General features: G+C 36.0%; 4 protein-coding genes and 1 long non-coding RNA gene across 9 annotated transcripts; 3 read left to right on the top strand and 2 right to left on the bottom strand.

Annotated features, from left to right (window-relative positions):
* The first annotated feature begins 5 nt into the window (after window positions 1–5).
* Window positions 6–453, top strand: LOC111433628. The gene is made up of 2 exons (XR_002708844.1): window positions 6–117; window positions 302–453. It is a non-coding gene; the product is annotated as an uncharacterized LOC111433628 (long non-coding RNA).
* A 2,896-nt stretch (window positions 454–3,349) lies between these two features.
* Window positions 3,350–9,336, top strand: LOC111433624 (pre-rRNA-processing protein esf1). Its single transcript, XM_023070723.1, has 7 exons — window positions 3,350–4,205; window positions 4,689–4,763; window positions 5,560–5,798; window positions 5,997–6,159; window positions 7,170–7,298; window positions 7,883–8,565; window positions 8,763–9,336. The coding sequence occupies exons 1-7, from the start codon at window positions 3,618–3,620 to the stop codon at window positions 9,139–9,141; spliced, it is 2,256 nt and encodes a 751-aa protein (XP_022926491.1). The 5' UTR covers window positions 3,350–3,617; the 3' UTR covers window positions 9,142–9,336.
* An 88-nt stretch (window positions 9,337–9,424) lies between these two features.
* Window positions 9,425–12,834, bottom strand: LOC111433625 (aspartyl protease family protein 1-like). Its single transcript, XM_023070724.1, has 10 exons — window positions 12,352–12,834; window positions 12,064–12,202; window positions 11,750–11,982; window positions 10,939–11,163; window positions 10,702–10,837; window positions 10,544–10,617; window positions 10,354–10,450; window positions 10,127–10,187; window positions 9,940–10,011; window positions 9,425–9,848 (listed from the first exon to the last, which is right to left on the bottom strand). The coding sequence occupies exons 1-10, from the start codon at window positions 12,654–12,656 to the stop codon at window positions 9,580–9,582; spliced, it is 1,611 nt and encodes a 536-aa protein (XP_022926492.1). The 5' UTR covers window positions 12,657–12,834; the 3' UTR covers window positions 9,425–9,579.
* A 4,037-nt stretch (window positions 12,835–16,871) lies between these two features.
* Window positions 16,872–20,112, bottom strand: LOC111433497 (aspartyl protease family protein 1-like). The gene is made up of 10 exons (XM_023070534.1): window positions 19,732–20,112; window positions 19,484–19,619; window positions 18,791–19,026; window positions 18,448–18,672; window positions 18,214–18,349; window positions 18,049–18,122; window positions 17,865–17,964; window positions 17,736–17,793; window positions 17,463–17,534; window positions 16,872–17,375 (listed from the first exon to the last, which is right to left on the bottom strand). The coding sequence occupies exons 1-10, from the start codon at window positions 20,028–20,030 to the stop codon at window positions 17,158–17,160; spliced, it is 1,554 nt and encodes a 517-aa protein (XP_022926302.1). The 5' UTR covers window positions 20,031–20,112; the 3' UTR covers window positions 16,872–17,157.
* A 3,369-nt stretch (window positions 20,113–23,481) lies between these two features.
* On the top strand, window positions 23,482–25,998 carry LOC111433886 (probable protein phosphatase 2C 60). 5 transcript variants are annotated; one of them, XM_023071145.1, is made up of 6 exons: window positions 23,482–23,628; window positions 23,729–23,816; window positions 24,239–24,655; window positions 24,736–25,103; window positions 25,206–25,442; window positions 25,568–25,998. In XM_023071145.1, the coding sequence occupies exons 3-6, from the start codon at window positions 24,337–24,339 to the stop codon at window positions 25,820–25,822; spliced, it is 1,179 nt and encodes a 392-aa protein (XP_022926913.1). In that variant the 5' UTR covers window positions 23,482–23,628; window positions 23,729–23,816; window positions 24,239–24,336; the 3' UTR covers window positions 25,823–25,998. The 5 variants fall into 5 exon arrangements, with proteins under 5 accessions (XP_022926913.1, XP_022926910.1, XP_022926914.1 ...); XM_023071142.1 differs by having other exon boundaries at window positions 23,729–23,901; XM_023071146.1 differs by having other exon boundaries at window positions 23,485–23,628; window positions 23,733–23,816.
* Window positions 25,999–26,266: the final 268 nt, after the last annotated feature.

Genomic DNA, 26,266 nt, shown 5'->3' with positions numbered 1-26,266 from the left:
TGGAGAAGTGATTCTGAAGCAATGTTAATCCAACAACATGCACAACACTAGCTGCTGTTGCTCTGTGAATCTTCAACTTTTGGACTTGCTCGCGGGACAAAATCATGCAAAATTTTGGTAATAATTATGTTTGCTTTGGATAAAAGATCTTGAAACCCCAAAAAGGTTTTACCCTCCCATTGTTGTAGTTTTTGCATCATAGTTGGTCACAAATAATTTGGTGCACTTTAACAAACACGGTTTTGGAAATTGTTTTTTTTTTAATTGATTGAAAGCTAACGAGTTTTCTTAATTTCAATAGGCAATTCAGGAGGAGCGATTTTCTTCGTTTATAAAGTAAAAGGTATGTTATAGTATCCCTTTACCTTATATTTAAATTATTGTAGGGTAGCTTGCAGTGACTTTATTATTTAACAAAGATTGAATGAACTTTATGCTATAAAAAGTTTAATATGGCTTTACAATTCTTGGGAGGTTGTGTTAAAATAGTCGTGCATTATGGAGAAATGAAGTAAAAACAAACCTTAAGTAAATAAATGATGTTAACGTCTGATTGCAAGAATTTGATAGATATTATCTTGAGAAACAATTAATATTGTTGGATGATGGGACATTTAGAAAATGATCATGGGTTTATAAGTAAGAAATACTAACTCTATTGGTATGAGGCCTTTTGGGAAGCCCAAAGCAAAGCCACGGGAGTTTATATTCAAAGTGGACAATATCATACCATTGTGGAGAGTCGTGTTCTTTTAACAAATATATTAAGCTCATTTGATTGGATTTTTGTTTAGTGTTTTAAAATTATGTTTGTTTTTTCATTTGGATCTTTTTAAGAAAACCTTTGAATTCTTAACCAATTTTTAAAAACAAAAACAAGCTTTTAAAACTATTTTTTAGGCTCCTTTTATGATCATTTGGTTTTGAAAAATTTAGTTACATGAGTTTATTTATTTTATTATCTACTCTTTACATATGTATTAATATATCAAGCCAAAATTTGAAAATGAAAGAAAAGTAGTTTTCAAACTATGTTTTTGCTTTTGAAATTTCACTTAAAATTTAAATGTTCTTTTAAAAAAAATGAATTTTATCTTAGAGAATCGATTAAAAGTAATATTTACAAATTTAATTTACGAAAACAAAAAACAAAAGGGTTATTGAATAAAACTTTATTATCATTATTTTTATTTGTGGAATAATTTAGTTATCTTCATTTCTTTGTTTTATTATAAAAAAAATTGAACATTATTGCCATGAATTGGCAAATGGGAAGCTCATTAATAACTTCACGTTAGTTTACTGCAGCTTTAATTTATATCTCCTAAAACAGAATTAGGAAGAAAAAAAATTTATATTCGTACGGAATCTTAAAGTCAATTAGACCTAACGTGAAGACATGAAAGAGACTTATCATTCCAAATATGATAAAATGTAAAAAAGACACAAATAAACCATATAAAACGATGAAGATGAATTAAATAACTCAATAGATCATTTAAGATTAAAAAAAAAAGTGAAACGGTCAAAATCAAATACTATTTTAATCCTATGTTTTTCAAAAGTTGAGTGGGGAAGTTTTGTAAAAAGATGACAATTACATTTTACCCACTCTTATATTTTACGTGACATGATTTGAATTATTAGCATTTGTATGAATCTAACTTATTACATTGTAACATGTTAGTGTAAAATTAAATATGTTATTCAACTTAGGGAGGAATCTGTTTGAAAATAGGTTGTTGAGATAGAGCTTTCTGGTTTGTTTATAGCTTGCTATTTAAGCTTAATGCATTATTAGTTATTGTCAAATCATGCACCTGCCTGGTTATTAATGATAGAAGAAAATTACTCATTTTCTGTGCAATTATTTGAACTTTGACATCTCTTCTAAACAAATCCTTTTAGGAAAGCAAAGTATCATTTATCTGTGTGTATATATGTTTATATTATCAGATTTACATATTTATGATTGGGATTAGGTGTAATTAAGTGGGGGATTTGGGTAAAAGTGTTGGGTTAGATAAATCATATGTAAATTATACACACAAAAATCTGTCTGTTTGTTATTTAACCATTACTTTTTTTTTTATTGGTTTGGGTCCTACTTTGTATGTGGTATTGGTTTTGGTTGAGTTTCAAGAAAAAGAAAAAGAAAAAAAAACCCTTCAATTTTGCTGTTTGTTAGTAAAAATACCTTAATTTATGTTCTCACAGGATAGATCATATGCAACTCGATCTTAGTATTGAATGAGTTATAAACTTCTACATACGAGGACTTGTCGTTTGATTTGCATGTGAGAATAACTTTTTTAGCCGATTTAATATGTCTATCATTTTAGGATTGACTATGCCGTAAGAAACACAATTTTCACAAAATGAAATTCATTTTTTTTTTTTGGGTAAATAGATGAATAATTTCCTTAGGTGCTTATTTCAAAACTTGAACAATGGAGCCCACCTCTCGAAAATGAACTTGTTCCTATTCAATAGTCAAGAATTCTTAACGGTATCGAGTTAGAACAATCTGTCCTTCCTGAATGCTTGGATTTAGTGCCAAAAAATTTCCTGTCGCTACCTTATAGTATTATCTCGACTTGGTGATAAATAAAGCATCCGCACTCTTTTTGATCTTTCATAAATTTCATAAAATGGAGTTTCTAGAGATCCCGACCAATCCTTGCATCAATTGCTAATGATCCAATAAGTCCAACATTAATTCCTTCATACGTGTCAATGGGGCAAATGCGTCCATAATGACTAGGATGGATATCTCGTATCGAAAACTAGCAGTTTGCCCTGTCAATCATCCTGGTCTCAAATAACTCAATTTTCTCTCCTGACCTATTTGTGTCAATGGATTTGATCTAAAACTTGAGAGAATGAGTGACATCCGAAAAAGATCCAAACACTAGTTCGAGAGAGAATTGATATATCAATGGTTAGATTTAATATATCAGTTGTTATGATTGGGCTTAAAGCCCAAAGGCCGTCCAAGTCTAATCCAAGCCCGGCCCAAGGTCAATAGTTGACTAGCCTAGTTAACCAACCCTTTCATAAATTGATTTGGATATGAACATATGTTCTTTTAAATAACTTCAGATTAAAAACTTTAAAATTTATATAGAGATTTTTTTTTTTTTTTTTTTAAATTTTCAGATTTTATTAGTTTATTTATATTAATTATTTCTTAAAAAATTTTGAATTAAAAGAGAATAAAAATATTCATTTTTTAAATATGCTTGAATGAAGGGCCAAGGTCGGTTATGGGCTTGTAGCATTCCGGATTCAACCCGGCTATTGATCCGAAATGATGCTTCGGTAAATATCTAATGATTATCCATCTCAGGGTTACACTATCCCGCGTTCAAACATCAGGTACATATATAACCCCTAGACGCCTTAAGCCCTAGTTCCATCGCGCAGCGTTCCACCGCCTTCTCCGCCCGGACGATACGCTAGTCGCCGTCGTTCCTCCGCCCGGACTGTTCGCAGCGAGTGGTCGTCGTCCCCCTCCCGGACTGTACGTAGTGGTAGTCGTTTCCCGCCCGGACTGTACGCAGTGGTAGTCGTTTCCCGCCAGGACTATACGCAGAGGTGAGTGGCCGGCCGTTGTCATGGGTTCCAAAAGTTTGAGTAACTCTAGGAAAAAGAACAAGGGTAACAAAAGTAAAGAGGAGAGAAATCTTCAGTCTTCAGCCTCAGACAATAAGAAAATTATCACTGATCCTCGGTTCTCGTCCGTGCATTTTGATCCTCGCTTTCAGAATGTCCCTAAGCATAAAGCAAAAGTTGCGATTGATTCGCGGTTTGACCGGATGTTCGTTGACAAGAGGTTTGGTTCCTCTTCGGCTCAATTGGATAAGCGAGGTAAGCCAAAGAAGGGTAAATCGGAGAATCCCTTACGTCATTATTATAAAATTGAAGAAAAAAGTGAAAAGAACGATAGTGAGGAGGACGTAGAAACGGAGGAAAAGGTTGAAGATGTAGAAAAGGAGGAAAAGATTGAAGATGTAGAAAAGGAGGAGAAGGTTGACAGTGAAAGTGTAGAGAGTGATGTTGAGGTTGAGGAAAAGAATCAGATATTAGAGTTGGAGGAGTCAGAGTCCGAGGATGATGGAGAGATAGAATCCGACTACTACACAACTGATACGGACCAAAGTGATCTGGATGAGATTTACGATGATGAAACATCTGAATTGCCGGTACGTTTTGAATATTTTCAAAGTTTTAGATATTTGTTTATACTTGTATTTTATATTTTGTCCAAAGGTTCATCGAACTCATCTTTTAAGCGAACAACTGATCTTGAAGAGAAAATAGATTTTGCAGCTTCGTTATGTTGTTTTAATTTTTTTTTTGGGGGGGTGGGGGGTTTATCAGCAGATTGCATATGAACTCGGATTTTTCACTCAGCGAAAGCACACAAATGATTTTGTTAATCATTTTTGTTGTTGCCACTCACTCAAATTTTATTTTTTGGGATTGGGGTAGGGTCTAGGTTTATAACCAGATGATTAACTCGTTACTTGGATTTTATTTGGATTTTTCACAGCTAACCGATGCACACAAATGTTTTGTTAATCCATAATTTATTGTATTGTTGCCACTCATTGTCTGTCGTTCGGTTTTAATTGTGTAAAATTGGTAGCAATGTTTGAAATCATCATGGATTCCTGTATTGTCAGGTGGAGAATATTCCAGAAATCGACAAGGAAACTCACAGGCTTGCAGTTGTTAACTTGGACTGGAGGCACGTGAAGGTATGTTGAGCCAATAGATATCTTGGGCAATGTTTATTTCGTCAATAATTCGTATTAACCAAGTGTAAATTGTGACTCAGAATTTTGTTCTTAATTACAACCCTATCTTGAATATCTTCTCTTTATGCCTTTTTTTTTATGTACTTAAAACAATTTAGGTTCAAGCCTTAATGCTGTACTAAAAAAAATCACCCAATGGATGGGAAAGCTGAGCACAAGATAGGTTATAATGGATGTTGACTGCATTTAAGAAGTGAATATGCACAATATTTTGATTTGGCTGTCCTTTAAGGTGCTATCCCTGAATGAAAATGTTATTGTAATTCAGGGGATAGATTATATGGATTTAATTCATTTTGTAGATCGATCAAAATGAACAGTGAAGTCTGTATTGATTGGCAGAAACAGATAGTCCATTCTGCCGCTCTTTTGCTATTGTTAGTCATTTGTGTGTTGATGTTGTAGTCAACGACATTTCAATTATCTTCCAACTGTTCTTTTGTGATTCGTGTTTACCTTGTTTCCTTCACTGAAATGTCATTTCATGTTCGGAATTTTTCCACATACTCACATGTCTATGTAGATAAAAGTAACAGCTGTTTTCTTGTATAAGCCTTGCCCTGATTTACAATGCTTGGATATGTATTAGGAGTTCGTATTACTACTAAGTATGAATATTCTCTCTCTTTCTCACTTATTTGCAGATTAGCACACACTTTGGCAGTCTTTTGATAATGATATTTTATCTGCCTCATTATCTGTACTTGACTTGGTTAAATCATGTCGTGTTATGTAGGCTGTTGATTTGTTCGTCGTACTAAGTTCATTTCTTCCAAAAGGTGGACAAATATTGTCTGTGGCAGTCTACCCATCTGAGTTTGGGCTTCAACGTATGAAAGAGGAAGAGTTACATGGTCCAGTTGGATTGTTTGATGATGAACAAGAGAAAAATGACGGTGACGATGACGATGACGATGACGATGACGAAGAGATTGATAATGAGAAATTGCGAGCTTATGAAATGAGTAGGCTAAGGTCTCTTTTTCTGATGCTGCTTTTCATATTCATTTTGAAAAATTACCAGTTCATTTGAATTTATTGATTTCACCATCAAATTTAGTCTGGTCTTAGTTGAATCAAATGCATATTGTATGGAATATCTGTTATAGCCTCTAATATGGCTCTCTCTCTGTATTTTTTCTAATCATTGCAATTTATGCTATTTGTGTACAGGTACTATTATGCTGTGGTGGAATGTGATTCTATTGCCACAGCTGATTACCTTTACAAAACATGTGATGGAGTGGAATTTGAAAGGTCCTCAAATGTGCTTGATTTGAGGTTTATTCCAGACTCGATGGAATTTAAACACCCTCCTAGGGACACTGCTACAGAGGTTTGTTTATTAATCATTTGATGTATATATCCTCTTAGACATTGATTGGAAGTAATTTTGCTGTAGTGAATGTTATAATATTATATTGAAGTTGCTACTTTTTAGATAAGAATATTAAAGATGTCATATACTCCAGAATGATTCTCTAACACGTGCGAAACATAATTCAAAAATTTAGTTAATCACTGAATAACTTATAGTTATAGGTAAGTTTGATTTGATAAGGATAGCAAAATCTTTTTAGTTCTATCCACGGATTTAAGGAAAAAAACATTTCATAATTGAATCTTCTTTGCCTTTGCAAAATAATAAAAATTGAATTATGAATCCAAGATGACAAGATTTTAGATGAAAATAGTTATCATTGAGTATGGAATTCAAAATGATTGTTGTTGGAGCCATGTATTCATTCTTAATTTGGCTTGGACTTCTGAGGCTGGATTCCATTGGCATGGTTGAGACAGGAGCTAGTGTTAAGAGAGCTTCAAAGTAACAGAAGGCACACTGTTTGAGGAAGTATAGAGAAGATTAGTGTCCATGGCTTGAGGGCTCGAGAGATATTTGGAGGATGTATTGGCTCTTGTTCGGTTTCGTGTCTCTCTTTAGGCATTGATTCTGAAGTCTTTATGTAATTATTCTTTAGGTTTCATTGTGCTTGATTGAAATCCATTCTTGCTTTAGTTTACCTCCATTTTGTTTGGGTTTTTTTTTTTTTGTATTTTTTCATTTTTTTTTCGAGGAAAGTTTGAAACCTTATCTAAAGGGAAAAAAAAAACACATAACTGGTCTCTCGCACTTATTGCTTAAAAGATGTTCATTCTCACTAACCAATTTTTCCTTACAATTTTTGGAAGTTACAGATAAGTTCTCGTATTAACTCTATGATTTTTGTTACTTGCTCTTGCTTAAACCCTTTCTTTCCATTTGTAATTGCATGCCATATATAGTGTTCATTATGCAGTGTGGAAAGGTAATTGGACGAGACTAATAGGATTCCATTTGTATATCAGGCACCTTCAAGTTATGAAGTTTTAAATTTCCATACTCCAGCCCTGCAGCATAGTAAAATTCATCTTTCTTGGGATGAGGATGAACCCCAAAGAGTAACAGCCTTGAAACGAAAATTCAATGCGGATCAGGTTTGTACTCAATGATGCTATTATTCGATACCAGTTTCTCAAATGATATATGTGCATCATATGAGCTTTTTGTACTTTTTTGGCTTTCCAACAGTTTACGGTATCTTGGGCTTCATTAGTTAGGTTTGTGGCCTCTATGTATTATCATCTTCTGTATTGTTAGTTTTTGTTGCATGTTGTTGATATATTCAAGTAACATGTCATAATTCTTATCAAACTTGTCTATGTTATGCATGCGATAAGCGAGTTATGGAAGTTCAGGGTTTAAATTAGACAAACTTTAAATGAATAGGAAAGGACTTAATTTTTATGAACCCCAAACCTGTCAGCCTCTCTTTTACATTGGTTTTGATTTAGAATTTCCGATTGGATGTATGATTTGGTACGCATAATAAGCATCATTCACCAATTTTGCTGAGAGATGTGGAAATATGGATTTTGGTATCAAGAAGAGTGGAGTTAACGATATAATCCTTTTGCTGGTTGTATTATCTAAGGCTGTCTAGAGATAATCATTGCATTTCTTTTCCTATGTATTCTCCTCAAGGTTTAGCCTCCTCTACTGACAATATTTTTGCTTATAGCTGGCTGATTTGGAACTCAAGGAATTTCTGGCATCTGATGAAAGTGAAAGTGAGGATGAAAGTGGTGATGATGATGGAGTGGAGGACCAAACAGACAAAAAGCGTAAGAAAGGAGATAAGTACCGTGCCTTGCTTCAATCTGATGAAGATGGTGAGCAGGATGGTGGTCAGGATATGGAGGTGACTTTCAACACCGGCTTAGAAGATATAAGCAAGCGAATCCTGGAAAAGAAGGATAAGAAATCAGAGACGTTGTGGGAGGCTCATCTTCGAAAAAGACGCGAGAAACGGGTGAACGCAAGAAGTAAATCTGCACGGTCATCAGATGATGACAGCAGTGACACTGATAGAGAGGTTGGTGAAGAAGCAGGTGACTTTTTCGTTGAAGAGCCTCCAGTTAAACAAAGCAAGAAGGATCGAACGAAAAACATTAAAGACAGGGAACATGTCGGTCTAGATGGGGAAGCAGAAGCCAGCCGAGCAGAGCTCGAGTTGCTTCTTGCTGACGACGACGGCGTTGACACTGGTATCAAAGGATACAATTTGAAACATAAGAAGAAAAAGGGGAAGGAAGATATTGCCGAAGATAAAATACCGACGGTCGATTACAGCGATCCACGGTTTTCAGCACTCTTCAATTCCCCTCTCTATGCTTTGGATCCCACAGACCCTCAATTCAAAAGGTATCATAAATACTTCTGACAATTATTGAAATACTATAGATTCTAAACAACTTTTTATTTCCAAAATATAATTCTTGCAACGATATGAACTGATTAGGCGAATGTGCCTTATCCATTGAAGGGCAGTGCAGAGCTTGCCATTATTAGTATATCATTTTAGTTCTCATGATTCTGAGATATAAGTCTCTTGTTTGCAGGAGCGCTGCTTATGTTCGTCAAGTGGCATTGAAGCAGCAAAAGGTTGATGGATATCAGTTAACAAAAAGCCAGCTTGGGGAGTCTTCCACGAAACAGCCTGCAGCATCGGGGGACGACACGGTGAACAGCAACGTCCCTGTTATGACTGAGGGAGATTCCTCAACGAAGAAGTACGAGCTTTCTTCATTAGTCAAATCAATTAAAATGAAATCACAGCAGCTTCAGTTGCAATCTGGTGGTCGTAAAACGCCGAAGGAAGATGGAAAAAAGCGTCCACGAGCAACACGAGCAACGGGAGAAGAACGACAATTACCACCAATCATGAACAACAAGTCAGGTAAAAAGAAGCCAAGAAAAATGGAAGGCACAGAGGATTGAATATTATACGCAACAATGATGTAATTTGTTTATTTTAACAATTTTGGGTAGATTTTTGTGTTTTTTTTTCCCCCCATAATTTCATCAGTGTCTGTTAATGTCTAATGTCTCTGTCTTAACTAGCTATATTATGTCACATTCTCAAGATTGAATTCTTCTATTCAAAATTCACAATTATTTTATCATTTCACTTGAGATCCAATTTAAGATCAATTCAAATTGAATGATAAATTGAAATAGTTGCAATTCAGGAGTTTAGTAGATAGTTCAGAATTTTACCGACCTGCAAATTTGTAATAAATTTTGAGTAACACTGATTTACAAAATACAAACAAGTGGAAGCAGCAAAACTGTTTCCTTCTTAAATTATTGCTTCAAAAAAAAAATTAAAAATACACCAAACAAATCAGAACGATACCCAGAGAATAATAATCAAAGTCAAACAACAGCCAAAATTGCAAGAACGGCGACAAACACAGAGGTCAATGGATTCAACCGCGTTGCATCACCCCCAATTTTCGGCAAACCGGTGCTTCCTCCGGGGGAAGAAGGTGGCGATGGAGAATCGTCGGTGGGGGGAGAGTCTTCTGCCGGCGGAGAGTCTTCGGCCGGGGGAGAGTCCTCGGCTGGGGGAGAGTCGTCGGCCGGGGGGGAGTCTTTGGCCGGAGGGGTGTCACCGGAGGGAGTGCCGGCGTCACTGTCGTAACCTGGATTTAAGAAACAAGCTTCACTGACAATGCAAAAAAAAAAAAAAAAAAAAAAAAAAAGAAGGAAATTTTCAGGTCAAGAAATACTCACAGTCTGAAGGACTCCATCCCAACGCCATCTTTTCACGATCGAAGATAATACGGTAACCAGTCATGAAGTTCTCTGCAAGAAAAAGAAAGTTCATGGGATCATAAGCGATTCTTCCAACCTAGTTAAAAAAAACCACTAGTACTAGAACAAGACAATATAAATTAGATGCAGAGCCAGGGGGTCTCACGTCCAATTAGATTAATATCGGTGCTTTTGATAAGGGTTAGACAAACTGCATGTGTAGTATCCTGAATTCCAAAAAAATAACAGAAAAAACAGATCAAAATCAGCTTCAAAGATTGCATAAACGAGTGAGAGAGGCAGAAAATCCAAAGCACTCATTGGATAACTTGTCCTTTGATCTTATCTTTATCCAAATCTGAAAAAATTACTTCAACTGTTCAGAGTACTCACGTCAATAGGAAAACCAATGAACAGATCCATGGGGACAAAATCGTCCCCACCCATCATCGTAAAATTCAGTATCGGACGTTCAACTTTGTCGTTAGCACTGCATATATATAGACCGAGTATGAATCAGAATACCCAAATCTTTTGAAAGAGAATTAAATGGTTTCATTATCTTTCCTTATTAGCTACTTACGGAAGTTCATAGCAGTACTCAAATGGGAAATCGGGATCTGTTGTAAAGCGCTTTAGTTTCATTCCTGCATTCATCTGCACAATAGCTATGTATAAATACAAGAGATCCCATGAAATCATATGCCACTTCCCAAGAGTTGAAACTGCAGATAAGCTTACTTGCTCAGAAATAATGGAGTAAGCTGGTTCATTCAAGTAGGTAAACGAGGTACCGGAGTCGAAAATTGCGGTGAATTCGACATTGTTGGCTTTTCCTCCCACAATTATCTCAGTGACGGTGACATTGTAGGATGGACTGCAAGAATGAACAACACAAGCCAGTTGGAAAAACCAGAGTCCCCAAGAGAAATGAAGGTCAGATTTTGAATATATGGTGAAGAAATGACGAGTTCTTACTAGTTGGCCATGGTATTGAAGGGTGTTTCTCTTTGGCCTGGGGTGCCTGAGTCTCCAAAATCGATTCTCCCAATACCATCAATCCCGAAACACATGGAGAATGAATCTGTGGTAAGCCCTTGGTTTGCTAATAAGCTTGGAACTGATATCCTGTCCATGCCAAGCCCAATAAGACCATTGGGAGCTGCACCTCTTTGAAATACACCAGTCTGAACCGTACCGCACCTGCCATGAACAATCACATTCAACCAACAACACACCAAATTGCAGATGCTTTCTCAAAGATGATTATGTTGACTATGAAATCCATAACAAACTGCCCAAAGATCATTAAAATTACATGAAGAACAGCACCATAGCACCATCTAGATAGCGAAGATTCAAAGTTCTAATCTCTTAGCTAAGGATACATACAATTAGGGTCTAGCTCACCTTTGCTACTATTAACAAAAAAATATCAAATTTTTTTTTGTTGAAAGTGACTCAAATGTCGAACAAAAGGTGTATTTTATTCGAGGGCTCCTGAGAAAGGAATCAAACATCGATTAAGGGAAGGCTCTATGGTGTACTTTGTTCAAGAGGAGTATTGTTGTTGGTTGGGAGTCTCACGTTGGCTAATTAAGGAGTTGTTCATGAGTTTATAAGTAAGAAACGCTATCTCCATTGGTATGAGGTTTTTTGGGGAAGCAAAAAGTAAAACAACGAGAGCTTATGCTCAAAATGGACAACATTATAACATACCATACCATGGTAAAGGATCGTGATTCCTATTCTAGAGGATTAGAAACAAACTATATGCAGCATAACTCACCCAAAAGTAATCTTGGATTCGACAGGGTCGAGTTTTAAATCATCAGTGGCCAAGTGCAAGACGTCCTGTACCAAGTAGCCAGTGGATGAGGTATTGGCAGACAGGTAATTAATTTCGTAAGGGCAAGTATTTGTGTTCGAAGTGCACTGGTTTGAGAGCTCGCACAAAGAGTTGCTGCAGGGAACAGGTGCGCTCGTTGTTGAATCATCTGGACTATAATGATTCAACGCAAACTGTTGAAAGATGAACAAAAAATAAATCAACCAATTGATATCATCAGAGCATCAACTAAGTAAATCAGAACGAGAAAATACCTTCCCACCATCTGTTGTGTTCAAATAAGTTAAACAACTACGGCATTCACAAGGTAACCAGAGCAAATCGCTTCCAGTGTCCAATGCCACTAAGAAATCTAACGACGGCGATCCCACCGATATATTGGCGTAGTACAAACTGAAAAGCCCCAATCAGAAGCAAACAAAACGGATCAATTAGGCAATCGATAACGTTTAAAGTCAGAACAACAGAAAATCACAAACACTCAGAAATCGAAATCGAGAGAAGCAATTAGGGAAATGAAGCGAGAAAACAAGGAGCATTACTATCCCAAATTTTCGATGTAGAACGTCTCGTTGCCATAAGCGAACGTCAGCTTCGTATCGCCGTTGCTGGAGGCCAGTCGCCGGCCGCGAACTAACATATCGCGATGGACCATAGTGGCATAATAGGCAGGGGTGTGTTTCTCCGGTAAGCCTTCAGACGTGAGAATTCCCTTTATCGATTCCGAAAATCGATGGTGAATATTGAACTTAAACGAAGCCGCCTCGCCGCTTCTGAGCCCGCAGGCAAGTAGGTAAACAGAAAGAACCAGTAACATTTGGACGCCGGAACTGAAAGTCCACGCCATGGACGCCGATTAGAGTAACCAGAAATTTCCCGGGAAAGTGATGAAGACATGGAAGGATTTGAAAAGAGTTTAAATAGAATCGAATGGGATAGGAAGCTTTGACGGATTCAAGGATGAAGAACATGAGCAGGATGAGAGAGAGAGAGAGAGAGGCGTTGAACTTCAGAAGATGATGAAATTCTGGTCTCTCTGCTGAGAGAAGTCAAAACATTTCCCTTCATGCCGGAAATAAAAAATATTATTAATGTATTATTATATATTTTTGGAATTTACAGATATGGTCCCTGAAGAATTCATAAATGAAAAAAAGTGGGCGGGAAGTTTCATAATTCATAAACCTGCCCAAAATTGTTTTCAGCAACATTTTTTTTAAAGAATTTTAATTTCTGACATTTTAATGAAAAATATAATAATTTAATCAATCTAGCTTTCCTAAATATAGAGTTGTAAATATAATTGTGTTACAAAATAAGAAAAAAGAGCTAGAAATTTTTCTTTCTTTGTTTTTAATTTAAATATTTTATTTTTTTAATACAGTAAATATGGTACAAGACGTTTCAAATTTTCATTTTAAGAAAAAACTACATGTTAACTATTACTTGTATATATTAAAAATAATTTTATTTTCAAATATCTAAAGCTTATTATTATTATTATTATTATTATTTTTTGTGAATGAGTTTTTCACATCAATTAGCGAGTTTTATGAAAAATTAGCTTCGAAAATTGTTAAATTTTTTATACATTTTAAAGTTTAATGACAAAATAACTAAATTTGTAATTTTCCAATTTTTTAAAAAATAGTCTTAAAATTTTTTATTTAATATAAATTGCACTACATACTTATAGTTTAATTTTAATTATATTTAATAGTTTTTTAAAAAAGTAATAACTAATTGTTTGGAAATATAATATATACATATAAAAAAGTAATACAATGCGTGCCAACTTGTTATCATTTTACAATTAATATTTCAATATTCAATTATCGGACAAACAAATAAATTTAGAATATATCTTATGAATTCATTTTGAGGTCTAAAAGGGAAATACAGAGAACAAAAGGACATGACTGCAAAAGAGAAAAAGTAGAATGGTGGGTTTACGAGCGAAGAGTGGCACGGAAAAGGGATGCTCAGAAACCGTTGGTGAAGACCGTTGACATAAGAATATGCAAATATTATATCATTTTGAAAAAAAATTAGAATTTAGTTCTTATAATTATTTCCTAAATTTTAATAAAATCCTATAAATTATTTAAGACAATTTTATAAAACTATATTAACTATTACGAGGAACTAAGCTTATAATTTAAGCTAAGCTGTTTTAAGTATATAAAATAAAATTAAAAATACGCTAATTACAAGTTACAACTTGGTATGTAGTTAGACATTCAGCAATTTCCACCCAAGCTTCCTCATCTTGGCCTTGCCCAATTTCAACGCTTCATTACAATATTATAAAATAAAATGAATTGATGAGTAAAGTTTGAACCAATCCTATCTCATCATTTGAAGCAAACTATTATAATAATCATTAAAATTATAAATGGGTCCCTATAACGTAGAATTGGTCTCTATAATTTGATAAAATTCTAATAACATAAGATCTATTTTTAAAGGTTTTATCAAACCTTCGATATAAAAGGATTAAAATTTAACTTTCTTCAAATCATAGGATAAAATTTATAATTTAACGTACAATGAAACTTGATATAAATATCATAGGCAATTCAAATATGATTGACTTATAATAAGTCTATCTTTATATATAGATAGATACATACATACATATAAGACAGACACACACAAAATAAAGATTAAACGGCTATGAATTGGTCTATGGATAAACTGAGGAGAATACAAGCTTAGTTTAGCTGATAAAATTTATAATTTAACATATAATGAAACTTGATATAAATATCATAGGCAATTCAAATATGATTGACTTATAATAAGTCTATCTTTATATATATATACACATATACATACATACAAACAAGACATACATATATACACATATACATACATACAAACAAGACATACGCACACGGCTATGAAATAGTCTATGGATAAACTAAAGGGGGAGAATACAAGCTTAGTTTAGCTGAAAATGTGAAGGGGAAGCAAAAAAAAATATGCGAAAGAAGAATGGGAAAGGTATAATAAACTCATACGCTATTGAATTTTAAATTTAAAAAAGAATGGATTTCCTAATCATACGCTATAATCCGACGACCCGCCGCTATTGGATCATCAAAGTCTTCCATGCAAAGCAAATGCAATGGGATTTCTATTACAAAAATTTCAGATTCTAAAACCAAGTCAACTAAAAAAAATGGCAAGTGCAATGGAAGTTGCACATTAATTAAATTATCCTTCAAATTCAAATAGAGAAGAAATATTACATCACATAGGCTTGGAGATAGAGAGAGAGAGTGACAAATTCTGGAAATAGGTCCATGAAACTTCAAATTTGGTTAGCATGGTTACTTTAAAAAGTTTCGAATAGGACCTTCAACTACGAGTTTCAAGTATAATCCAAGGATTTAACAAACAAAAAAAAAAAAGAACATAATCTTCAGCAGTGAACCAATCAAACAAGTTTAAAATCCAGCTTAATTTTTCCTCAACTCTCATCACAACTTGGTGTTAAATCTAATAGTTTGACCTCCACAACCTATAATTCTCTTTTAAGGAGGCATAATAGATTTGAAAGAAGCACCTACCAATGAAAGAAAATATAGGCATATTCTATTGGTGGAACTCAAAGACGTGCGAGATGCCAAGGAAATAGAGGCTTTCAGACAAGAAAAAAGAAGATATTTGAAACCTAAGAGAAAAAGTCCAACAGAATTATTAGGATAATTTATTGGTGCTAATTGTCAATGTAGATGATTGGCTTCACATGAACTATAAAAGTCAGACTTCTAAGATGAGCTGGGCAAGAATTAGTCTAAGTTAAGCTTGCATTATCATTTCAACTTTAATGATATAATATAACTTCTAAAAACAATAGAATATGCACTATAGAAAGAAGAATAGAGATGGAGAAAAGAAAATTAATGCAACAGCTCATTTCAATAATAATACCTCTAGACATGACAACCACGAAAACCTTCAAGGCTCGCTGCATTAGATCTCTCGATCAGTTCCCTTCAAGGCGCCCAAGAATGAAATTTGTTCACTACTGTCTTTCAGACTTCAGGTTATGATCAAACAAAAGCAGATCAATCAATTATCATTAAGCAATGTCCTCATAGATGCATATGTAGATGCCTGCCTAAATCCGTCTACAAGTAGTTACTAGCCACTTATAAAACAAGTCATAGTGAGTAAATATGTTGTCAGAAAAGGGATATTGGTTCCCCCCATTTTTGCTTCCCCCAGCTCTCACTGTTCTTGATTTAATATCTGAACAACTTGATACACACTTTCCTGGGCTATTCAGTTAAGAATGTTTGCAATTATACACTAGAAAGCTTCCAGATTGAAACTGGATGTAGCGTTGGTCCATGATTCATGATCTTCACAACTTCTCTCTAAACTTCAATGCGAGGACTGGGTCTCTTGAATAAAATTATATTTTCTAAAACAAATCCCTGTTTGCATCTCTCTCACAGTGTCAAGTCATCCAGCCAGCTAGGGTGCAAGATCTTGTGGAAGGCATCTATTCCTAAGCAATGTATAGCGTGCCTATGGGCTCTCTACTTAGTAGGACATTAACACTAGATGATACGGTGAAAAGAAGCAACCTGTTTACCTCTTTTAGTCCTAACTTGTGCTGCTTTTCGATTACTTTCAAGTGGGTCGACATCATCTATTCCTAATCTGTCCGGCTGCTTCTGACCACGGGAATAAATGGTTAGTATCTTTAACAGTCAACTCTCTGTAGGGTATACCTATACGTAGGAATGGGAATGGCTTCTCATAAGCCTTTTGAAATAGTTTGCGGCGTTTTGGAAGTTATGGATAAAGAGGAACAAAAGACTTTTGAAGAAGAAAAGAAAACTTTGATCAATTGCAGGAAATTATAGTTCTCTGTACCTTCGTTTAAATCATTGTCTTAAATCTATATGCCTCAACTAGAGACCTTATGCAAAGCTTTGCATGTTTCACAGACTAATGAAATTGCATTTCTTGTTATAAAATATAATAAAATAAAAAAGCAATCCTGCTACTTAGATAAATAGCGGAAATGAAAATTGCGCAGTGGTTGAACAAAGAAGTAGCTCTTCAACACTATTATTTCAACGGCAGTCAGCAATATATGGATAAATGGGATATAAAAGTGGTAAGACATTGGACGACCTCTCAATCTATTTATGGTGTATCAATCAATCAACAAAATCTACATAATTTGGAATACTGATTTCTGGTAGAGTGGCTTGAACTATAATCCACAGTTTAAAGTGGGGCTCTCAATTTAAGATAACACCACGATATAAAGACATCACAGATGTCGTTACCAGATGGGTCAGCAAACGGTGAACATTGGATGTCTATAGTAAAAAAAGCAATATAATGAAAAATCTGAAGCAAGTCAAAAGAGAAGAATGGAAACCATTGAATTCTGATTCAGTTGAAGCTTGAGCACTAATTTTCGTCTCTTTTGTCAATCCTGGACTAGAGTGATTACCTAATCCAGCAGCAACAGCAGGAGGAACGGTTGTAACATCTGGTTTTGTTGGAAAGAGATTTTGTTCTTCAATGTCATAACCTGAAATAAAAGCCCAAAGTTCTTTGACTATAATAATGTGACTGAAAAGAATGATAATTCATTTGTGGATAAAAGCGCATAACTTACAATCAAACTTCCTCCAGCCTAAGACAAGCTTTTCCCGGTCAAATACAATACGGTAGCCAGTCATGAAGTTCTCTGCTTAAAGATCAATAGTTGAAGCATGAGTAATTATGTCGCCAGAAAGGTAAGAGCTGGATGGAAAATGGATTGACTGATTGACAGCAAATCACCATAATTTCCGGTAATTATTTTCCCAGCTTTCAGTACCATTGCTATTGAACCAAGATGAAAGTCATTTTAATGCAAATATGTTCAATCGCAGCATAATCTACTTACGTCCAATTATATCCAGTTCAGCACTCTTGACCACGGCCAGGCAATAAATGAGTTCATTCTGCAAATTTGAAGGAAAATATTGAGGCTCAAGGAAACAGTACAAACAACACCACATAAACAGCAGACTACCTGAGTGGAGATGACAATAATCGGATCAAAGACAGGAAAGGAACTTCCACCTTTCATGGTTAAACTAAGATTAGGCATCAGGGAAGCATTTGCATCTGGACTGCCTTCATAAAGAGGTCAACAATAAAGGTTCATAAATGTAGAATTGAGATTAAAATAAACACATATAGGTTCAGCACACGACCTCATGTAATAACAATATTCAAAAGGTATCCTTGGATTAGGGGGATGGCGTTCATCTCTTGTTTGTTCATGAAACTAAAAGAGAATGTAAATAAGTTCCATACAATTCAAAGTTAATCCAATTATAGTGGATAAATGTCAAATATTTATAAACTGAAGTGCTCACACTTTCTGAAAGCTTGGAGTAGATCGGATCAGTGAAGTACGTAAAAGATGTTCCAGAGTCGAAAAGAGCAGCTATATCCACATCAATCAGATTAGTGCCTACTTGAATGTGAGTAACTGTGATATTATAGGTTGGGCTGAAATTGAAATAGAAATACCATTAACTTGATGAATAGAGAAATATGACGTTGAACCCATGAAATATTGATATTGGCAACTCCAAAACTACACTTACTGTAATTGGTTAAGGTTAAATGGGGTTTCTTCCTGCTCTGAACTACCCTTGTCTCCAAAACTGATCCTTCCAACTCCATCGTCGCTAAAGCACATAGAGAAAGAATTTGCCATAAAACCTTCTCTTGACAATATGCTAGGAACTGATATTTGCTCCATACCGAGCCCAAACAAGCCATTGGGAGCTGCAACATCAAGAAATGAGCCACTCTGTACCTGCCCACAGCTGCACAGACGGATAAAGGCAGGGCAACCACATGAGCAGATAAGAACAGTTTGCATAAAAGAGTTGCCCGGTAATAAGGTCCCTAATCAAGTTAAGCTTAGCATTAGCATATACTGACCCAAATGTGATGTATGCCTGGATAGGTTCAGAATGCTTATATTCTGTTTTCAAGTGTAGAACATCCTCTATCAATATACCACTAGTTGATGTTTCGGCTGATACATAGGAGACAATATATGGACAATTGCCAAAGGCCTTTATGCATTGATCACGTTGTGCACATAAACTGTTGTTGCAAGGAACAGTTTTGCTCGTTGACGACTCTTTGGGGCTGTATATACTCAACTCAAAATCCTGCATGATCGCACAGTTGAAAAGATGAAGAGTTAACTTCCGAAGCTAGGTGTCTCATTCTGAACATACAGAAACCATCAGTGAATTCAGTAACTGACAGGAGATATATACTGTCATTTTTTTCCTTTTATTTATTAGTACACCACTTGTCATAAATTTCTTAAACCACCGTTTTAGTGGAGAAGGTACAGAAAGGGAAAGAAATGAAACTAAGAAGATTACGAGTTTGAATGGTGTATGGTTTGATTATTCATCTGAGTAGAAGCTAGAACTCTCACAGGCAAACATCAGAAACCAGCAATATGAGTTAAAAATTCGGATCATTCTGAAGAATCTGAACTTAAAATAATCAATGAATTTTACACCAAGAAAACTAGCAAAAATTTCAGAAGCAAGAAAAATAAGAATCAATAACGTAGAAAACATAATAATCCAAAGAAAGTGACGAAAAGCATACAGAAGCATAAGGAGAGCCCTCCATGGGCGCGCATCTACTACAGTCACAAGGTACCCAAAACAGATCACTTCCAGTGTCAAGTGCCACCATAAACTTCATTCCTGGAGTTCCTAATTGTACGGTAGTATAATGCAGACTGCAAAAAATCTCAAAAAAAAAAAAAAAAAATACAAAGAAAACATCAAACTAGGTTACGAGAAAAATCTCAATCATAGAAATCATTGGAAAAAAAAAAAAGGCTACCGTACAATCCCAACGAGCTAATCCGAAAACTCGAATTCCCATCGGAGAAAGCCAGCGGTCCATCAAATTCGGATAGCCTCCGGCCACGAAAGTAGCGATCACGTAAGGCCAGTTGAGAGTAATACTCAATGCTTCCTTTAGCCGGCCAAGAATCAGGGAGAGACAACTTTCCAGAAACACCGGACCACTTCTTGACCTGTTCGGAGAACCTATGGTGCATCTTGAAGCTAAAGATGCGGCCATGAGAGCTCCGAAAAGCACAAATCAGAAGAAAGAAGAGAAAGATACAGTATAAGAAACGCATTACTGAAGAACAAACAGAGAGAAATTAGGGTTCCAAGAGAAGAGAGATCTCGTTCTCTTGGCGTGGAAGTGAGAATCGGGAGAGGGGACGAATTGGCAGGTGGAAATGGGACCCACTTTGTTTTTATTCGACAGTTGAGGAAGTTAGAAGCGCGCTTTTTCAAATTCATTTTTATTTTTCCTTTTTTCTTCTTGGAACGGATTTTTTTTTGTTGTCCAAACAGGTCAGCCCTCCGTCTGCTTCCCGTGTGTTTGGAAACAGTGATATGTTGCGATGTCAGTGAACTATTTCTATTCCGGGATAGTTAAAGACTATTCTTAACAATTTTATGAACTAATTTTTAATTTTTAATAACTTTACTAAAATTATTAAACACAATATTAAAAGTTTATAGCTACGTGACACTCAAGTAAATGAAAAGTACATAAATGAACTGATACAATGACTAATAAAGACTTAAAAGAATTGAAAGTCACCACTTATACCAACAAGGTGCACTTTTTTTTTTTTAGCTCAGTTACATGAACTAAGACAAAACATGTTGGAAGAACTCTATGTGTGGTTTGTGGGGACAGTGTTCACTTCTAGAAGTGAAGAGTAAGTAAGGTGACCATGTCATAGGGGATGTAGGAAAATGTCGGGACCATCTGGTGCTGGATGTATAGGCGGTTACATGTCCCATCAAATTAAAAGCATGAAATCTATTATCAAAGAATTGAATCGGTCAATTTTAACATTATTAATTTGAATTTGAAATTTGGAAGCAAGAAATTTGTGCCGTTTAAATAAAATAAAAAGAAATTTAAATCTTGAAACAAAAAGTATCGCGTTTGTATTTACAATTATGAAGATGCACAATTGAAGAAAATCGAGATTGTACAAGTAAGTAAACTCACTAACAAAGCTACATAAAACAACAACGAGTATATCTCTGTCCACTCCTTTAGTGGCTTCTCTGTTCTTTCGTTTATGTGGGGAAATAAAGGTCAAACTGAACTTCTAAGAGAGCTTAGGTTCTCGAAAATGGCGATTGAATCTCCACTTGATGAAGAAAATACACGTCTTGAACCAGCGGATTCCCTGTTCTTCCCGGTGGAGATCCCGAATAACACGATGGGTAGCAATTCAAGCACAAACAATCTCTCCCTTCAACACCCTACCAACACAAACATTCGTAGTCTTTTCATAACTCATTCACAAATTAGGGAATCGGGGGAATCAGGGAATCGAGAAATCGACTTCCTTACCTTTCCCGCAATGATATTGAGGATTGCACTTCTCGGATCACTACTAGATTGGCTGGTTAAATACAAGAGCAAATTAAGCCATACATACGCTGGAAGAATATCAACATATAAAGTTAAAACATAAAATTTTATCAAGAATGACCTATGAATACGATGGGCGCATCGAAACGGGGCGAGGAAACTAGGGATGGCGGGATGGAGGCGGCGGGGCTTAGGGCAAAGAGGGGGGGCATTATGATCGGTTTCAGGACTTGAATCAACGAGATTGCTTTTAGCTGCTATGTGATGCATATTCTTCATCTTGTTCTTGTTGTACGAGTATCGCAAGTGAAAAGAGAACGATAGCAACTTGAGTGCGATGAACGAACATAGGTAGCTATTGATTTATGATAGGTTAAAGAAATTGATAAGCCACATGTTGGAGAGATACAAGGAGACAGTGATCACTTGGCCAAGAGCGGTTGTAGTCTTTCTCTCTTTGTGATTTGGTCCTACTTGGGCAACACAGTGATTACAAACCTGAGTTTATTTGATTTCCTCCTACTTCTTCTCCTCTCCCTACAATTATTTGGTCAACCCACATTTTCTCCCCATATACAACATAAACTCTTTGGATCTTCCTATATTTAAAGTCAACATCTCACTCACTTATTTTAAAATACTATTTTTGTTTTTTTACTTTAAAATAATTTATTCGAGAAAAAAAACACGGAACTTAATACACTAATGTCGAAAAGAGCATAGAAACATGAAGAAATCAATTGAAAACAAGCACGACCATACCAAGAAACGACGAAAAAACAATGACACCTTGATTCTATGTCTTTTACGTCTTTGGGAATTTAAATAATAAATTTTATTATGATTATAGTTGTTTGGATTACTTCTGTTTAAAAAATATGGTCTTTTCAAATCGTTAACAATGATGCTCTGATATAAGTTAAGAATAAGAAATAGAGGTGAGATTGAGAGTGTATAAACATAAGGGGGACCAGTGAGATCTAAAGTCGGATCTAAAATTATATATCAAATATACTATTAACCAATTCTTAAACCTATGACAAAAATCTAACTGGTTCTATCTAAAATATATTCCAATACTCCCTTTACACAGATTTAGAAGGAGAGTTTTGAAAGCAAGATTTGAGAAATTGAAATTGGTGTTATATGAGAATTGTAAGTAAAATGCAACAACAACTGTTATGCTTAGTGCATATAACAGGTAGGGAGAAGTTGAGAGCTAATCTAGTACATTTGGGAGGCATTTTAGCCCTTGCAGGTGTAGAAATGATTTTGGTGAACAGTCATACACCCTCATACTCACCCAATATGAAATGGTAAAGACCTATCTAGGATGTAGAAGGGGTGGTTTGGAACAGACATGCAACCATGGACAACACGTCCTAGACAAAGCAAGACTGGGACATCTATCATGCGGCCGTTTGACAACACGCCTTGGATATGCATGACCGTGACATCCTCCTCCACTCAATTGGTTGACGTCCCCTTCAACCGACCCAAACAAACAAGACTCAAATAATCAATTTTATTTACTATTCATTGGAACAAAGAGTAAGTAAGAGCATAGGTCAATAATTTTATTTACCTAAGAGTGAGTAGAAATTTAAATAATAAATTTTTGTTGCAAAAGCTGTGTGTTTTTAAATAAAATGAATAATTTTATAAAGAGTTTACTCAAAATACTCAAATTTGCCGTTGTGTTTGTATTAATTTTTTAAAAAATATATTTGAATTTAAAGGTGACGTCATTTCTAAGATTTAAATTTTAAATTGAGTACGTGGATATATAGTGATGATTTCAATCAAGAAGGAGAGGCAGTTAGAGATACAAAAAGAGGGAACACGTGGCAAGGTTGACTCTTAAATGAGTTGACACGTGTGTAGAGAAAAAAGTCATAAGAGGATAAACAAGCACGAGGGGAGGGAGCTCTTTATCAATGACTCAACCAAGATTGCCACGTATTCATTACCTCTCCCTTTCTCACTTCCTTTCAATAATATCTTCTCCTTTTCAATTAAAATTGATTTACTCCACATAAATTTCAATTTATATGGAATAAATTAATTAATAATTTCATTTTTTATTTTCCAAAAATAAAATAAAAAGCTAAAATGGACACAGAGGCAAGGAACAAAATTTTGAAGCAAAATAATAATATAATGGGCGACGATCAATGATATGGTTCTATTCTATTCTGTGCCTCTCGTTTGCATCCACTTTCTGTGTCTCTGGTTTATATTTATGGAGCCCATTGAAATCCCTTGTGTATTGATGCCTTTCCGCCATCGCTGTTGGTTTTCTCTTAGACGTGTTCTTGGTGCCACGCCAGGTAGAACCAACCACCAAACTATTTCAATTCCCCTTTCATTTCATCTCACGGATTGACGGGGTTTTCTTCTTCTTCTTCTTCAATTTTCGTTGTGCCCTAGAAAGGGAGCAGAAGATAAATTTGAAACCGCTTTTGCGTACTGTTCTTGTTTGATCGATCCGTGGTTCTATCGCTTTTCGAACCCACGGGTATTGCTCTGTCCCTTTTGGATTATCGTTTTCATTTGGTATCATTCAGTAGCTGACCGACCTGATCGAATAGCGTAGTTTCTGAGTGAGTTCGTGTTACTCTTTTCAATCATCTTTGTCATTTTGTTTTAATGAATTTAAGCGTGAGGGTAGATTTGAGTATTTGATTGTGTATTGCTGTAGCCCTTTTGTTAATTTCGATATGAAGTCAACGGATTATGCGAGTTTTTTGTTTCTTTCTCTGTTTTGAATTTGAATTTGAGGCATTAGAGATGCCAGGTTTCTGTTCTGTTGTGGATTTATTGTAGTTCATCGAGTTAGTTGACTGAAATATATGAAATTATAGGAGCCATTCATCAGATTTAGGGGTTTTGCTGCTTCGAATTGTGAGTGATTTCTGTTCTTCTTTTTGTTTTGTTTAGTTTGCTGGGAAAGACGGCTGGTGGGAGCTTTTAGATAGAAGGGTGTTGTGATCTTTTCTGAATGTGGAGTTAAGAGGGTGGAGCTGATGAAATGAGGGATGTTATCCAGCTTGATGAACCTTCTGAGGGCTTGCTGGTTGCCATCCTCGGACAATATCGTACACAGCAATTCGGATTCGGCAGGCCGTCGTGAAGGCCTACTATGGTACAAAGATCTTGGACATCACATGAATGGTGAATTTTCAATGGCTGTTGTCCAGGCTAATAACTTGCTTGAGGATCAGAGCCAGATTGAATCGGGTCCATTGAGCTTGCTCGAATCCGGGCCGTTTGGAACATTTATTGGTGTCTATGATGGTCATGGTGGACCTGAAGCATCAAATTACATATATGACAATCTTTTCCAGCATTTGAAAAGTAAGAACTCTAAACCAGATGAAGAACTCTTTGTAATTATGTTTTTGAGTATCAGCTGAACGTTTCATTTCAAAATGCAGGGTTCACCACAGAACAACAATCGATGTCATCTGATGTGATAAAGAAAGCATTTCAAGCTACAGAGGAAGGGTTTATTTCGTTAGTGGCTAAACAATGGCAGATGAATCCCCAAATTGCAGCTGTTGGTTCATGCTGTTTGGTTGGTGTGATCTGTGGTGGCACCCTTTACACAGCCAATCTTGGCGATTCCCGTGCTGTGCTGGGAAGGCTCGTTCAGGCGACCGAGGAGGTCGTTGCTGTTCAGCTATCAGCCGAGCATAATGTGAGCATAGAAGCTGTCAGAAGGGAGATGCAGTCTTTGCACCCAGATGACTCGCATATAGTAGTTTTGAAGCATAATGTATGGCGAGTAAAAGGCTTAATGCAGGTACGACTTGTAGGATACTGAGCTATAGATGTCGAGTTTGCCTGACATTATGGAATGAGGCGTTTTGAGCATTTTGTTGTTCGCATTTCGGATTCGTTGCAGGTTTCCAGATCTATAGGCGACGCGTATCTAAAGAAGGCTGAATTCAACAGGGAGCCCTTGTATGCGAAGTTTAGGCTTCGCGAACCGTTCAATCGGCCAATATTGAGCTGTGAACCATCAATATCAATGCATGAACTTCGACCACAAGATCAATTCATCATATTTGCCTCTGATGGTCTGTGGGAGCACCTTAGCAATCAGCAGGCTGTGGATATTATTCGAACTCACCCACATCATGTAAGTATTATCGGTTCACGAGGGACGTGCGTGCTCCTTCGATTGTTTGCTCATACAAGGAGGTGATGAAAAACTAAAGATGAACGAAAACGCCAAATTTGAAATGACTGCTTTTGTTCATGCAGGGAAGTGCTAAGAGATTGGTAAAAGCTGCTATGCAGGATGCAGCTAAGAAGCGAGAAATGCGATATTCAGATTTGAAGGACATCGACCGAGGTATCCGCCGTCATTTTCACGATGACATCACAGTCATAGTTGTATTTCTCGACTCGAATCTTGTGAGCAGAGCAAGCTCGGTCCGAGGCCCGACTACCTCTTTAAGAGGGAGGGGCGTTATCTTACCAAAAAAGTCTCTAGCTCTTTGTGCTCCACCTGCATAACTTAACACAATCTGATGAAGCTGATAGACTCTTCTTGTAGTACCTAGTTTTTTAATGCATAGTTTAACATTTAACACGGCAAGTGCTCTATGTAGTTTCCAACAGTTTGAGCAGAAGTAAATGAAAGAACCAGGAAAATAGAGCTTAATCCAAGCAGAAGTACTCTATTTTGTTCATCGTTCAGTCTCGGACAGATGCTGTTCGGTACTCGTTTGATCGATGTCGATAGAAATATCATTATTCTCCGACTATTTAAGCTTGCTCTCTCGAACGCAAAACTATCCATCCCGATTCGAAGCTTACCAAATCCGATACCTTCAATGCTCATTAGGCTTTCAGAAAATTCAAACCCCATCGACCTCCTCGGGTCGGAGATATGTCGATTTCTGGCTAAGATGTTTCCTCTTGTTGAAGTGAGCTTCCACTAGCTCTCTAGCTAGGCAA

The sequence above is a fragment of the Cucurbita moschata genome, unplaced genomic scaffold (genome assembly GCF_002738365.1).
Source record: "Cucurbita moschata cultivar Rifu unplaced genomic scaffold, Cmos_1.0 Cmo_Scf00043, whole genome shotgun sequence".
In the NCBI taxonomy this organism is placed as follows: domain Eukaryota; kingdom Viridiplantae; phylum Streptophyta; class Magnoliopsida; order Cucurbitales; family Cucurbitaceae; genus Cucurbita; species Cucurbita moschata.
The sequence above is the reverse complement of the archived record's forward strand: the minus strand, read 5'-3'. Positions and strand labels throughout refer to the sequence as shown.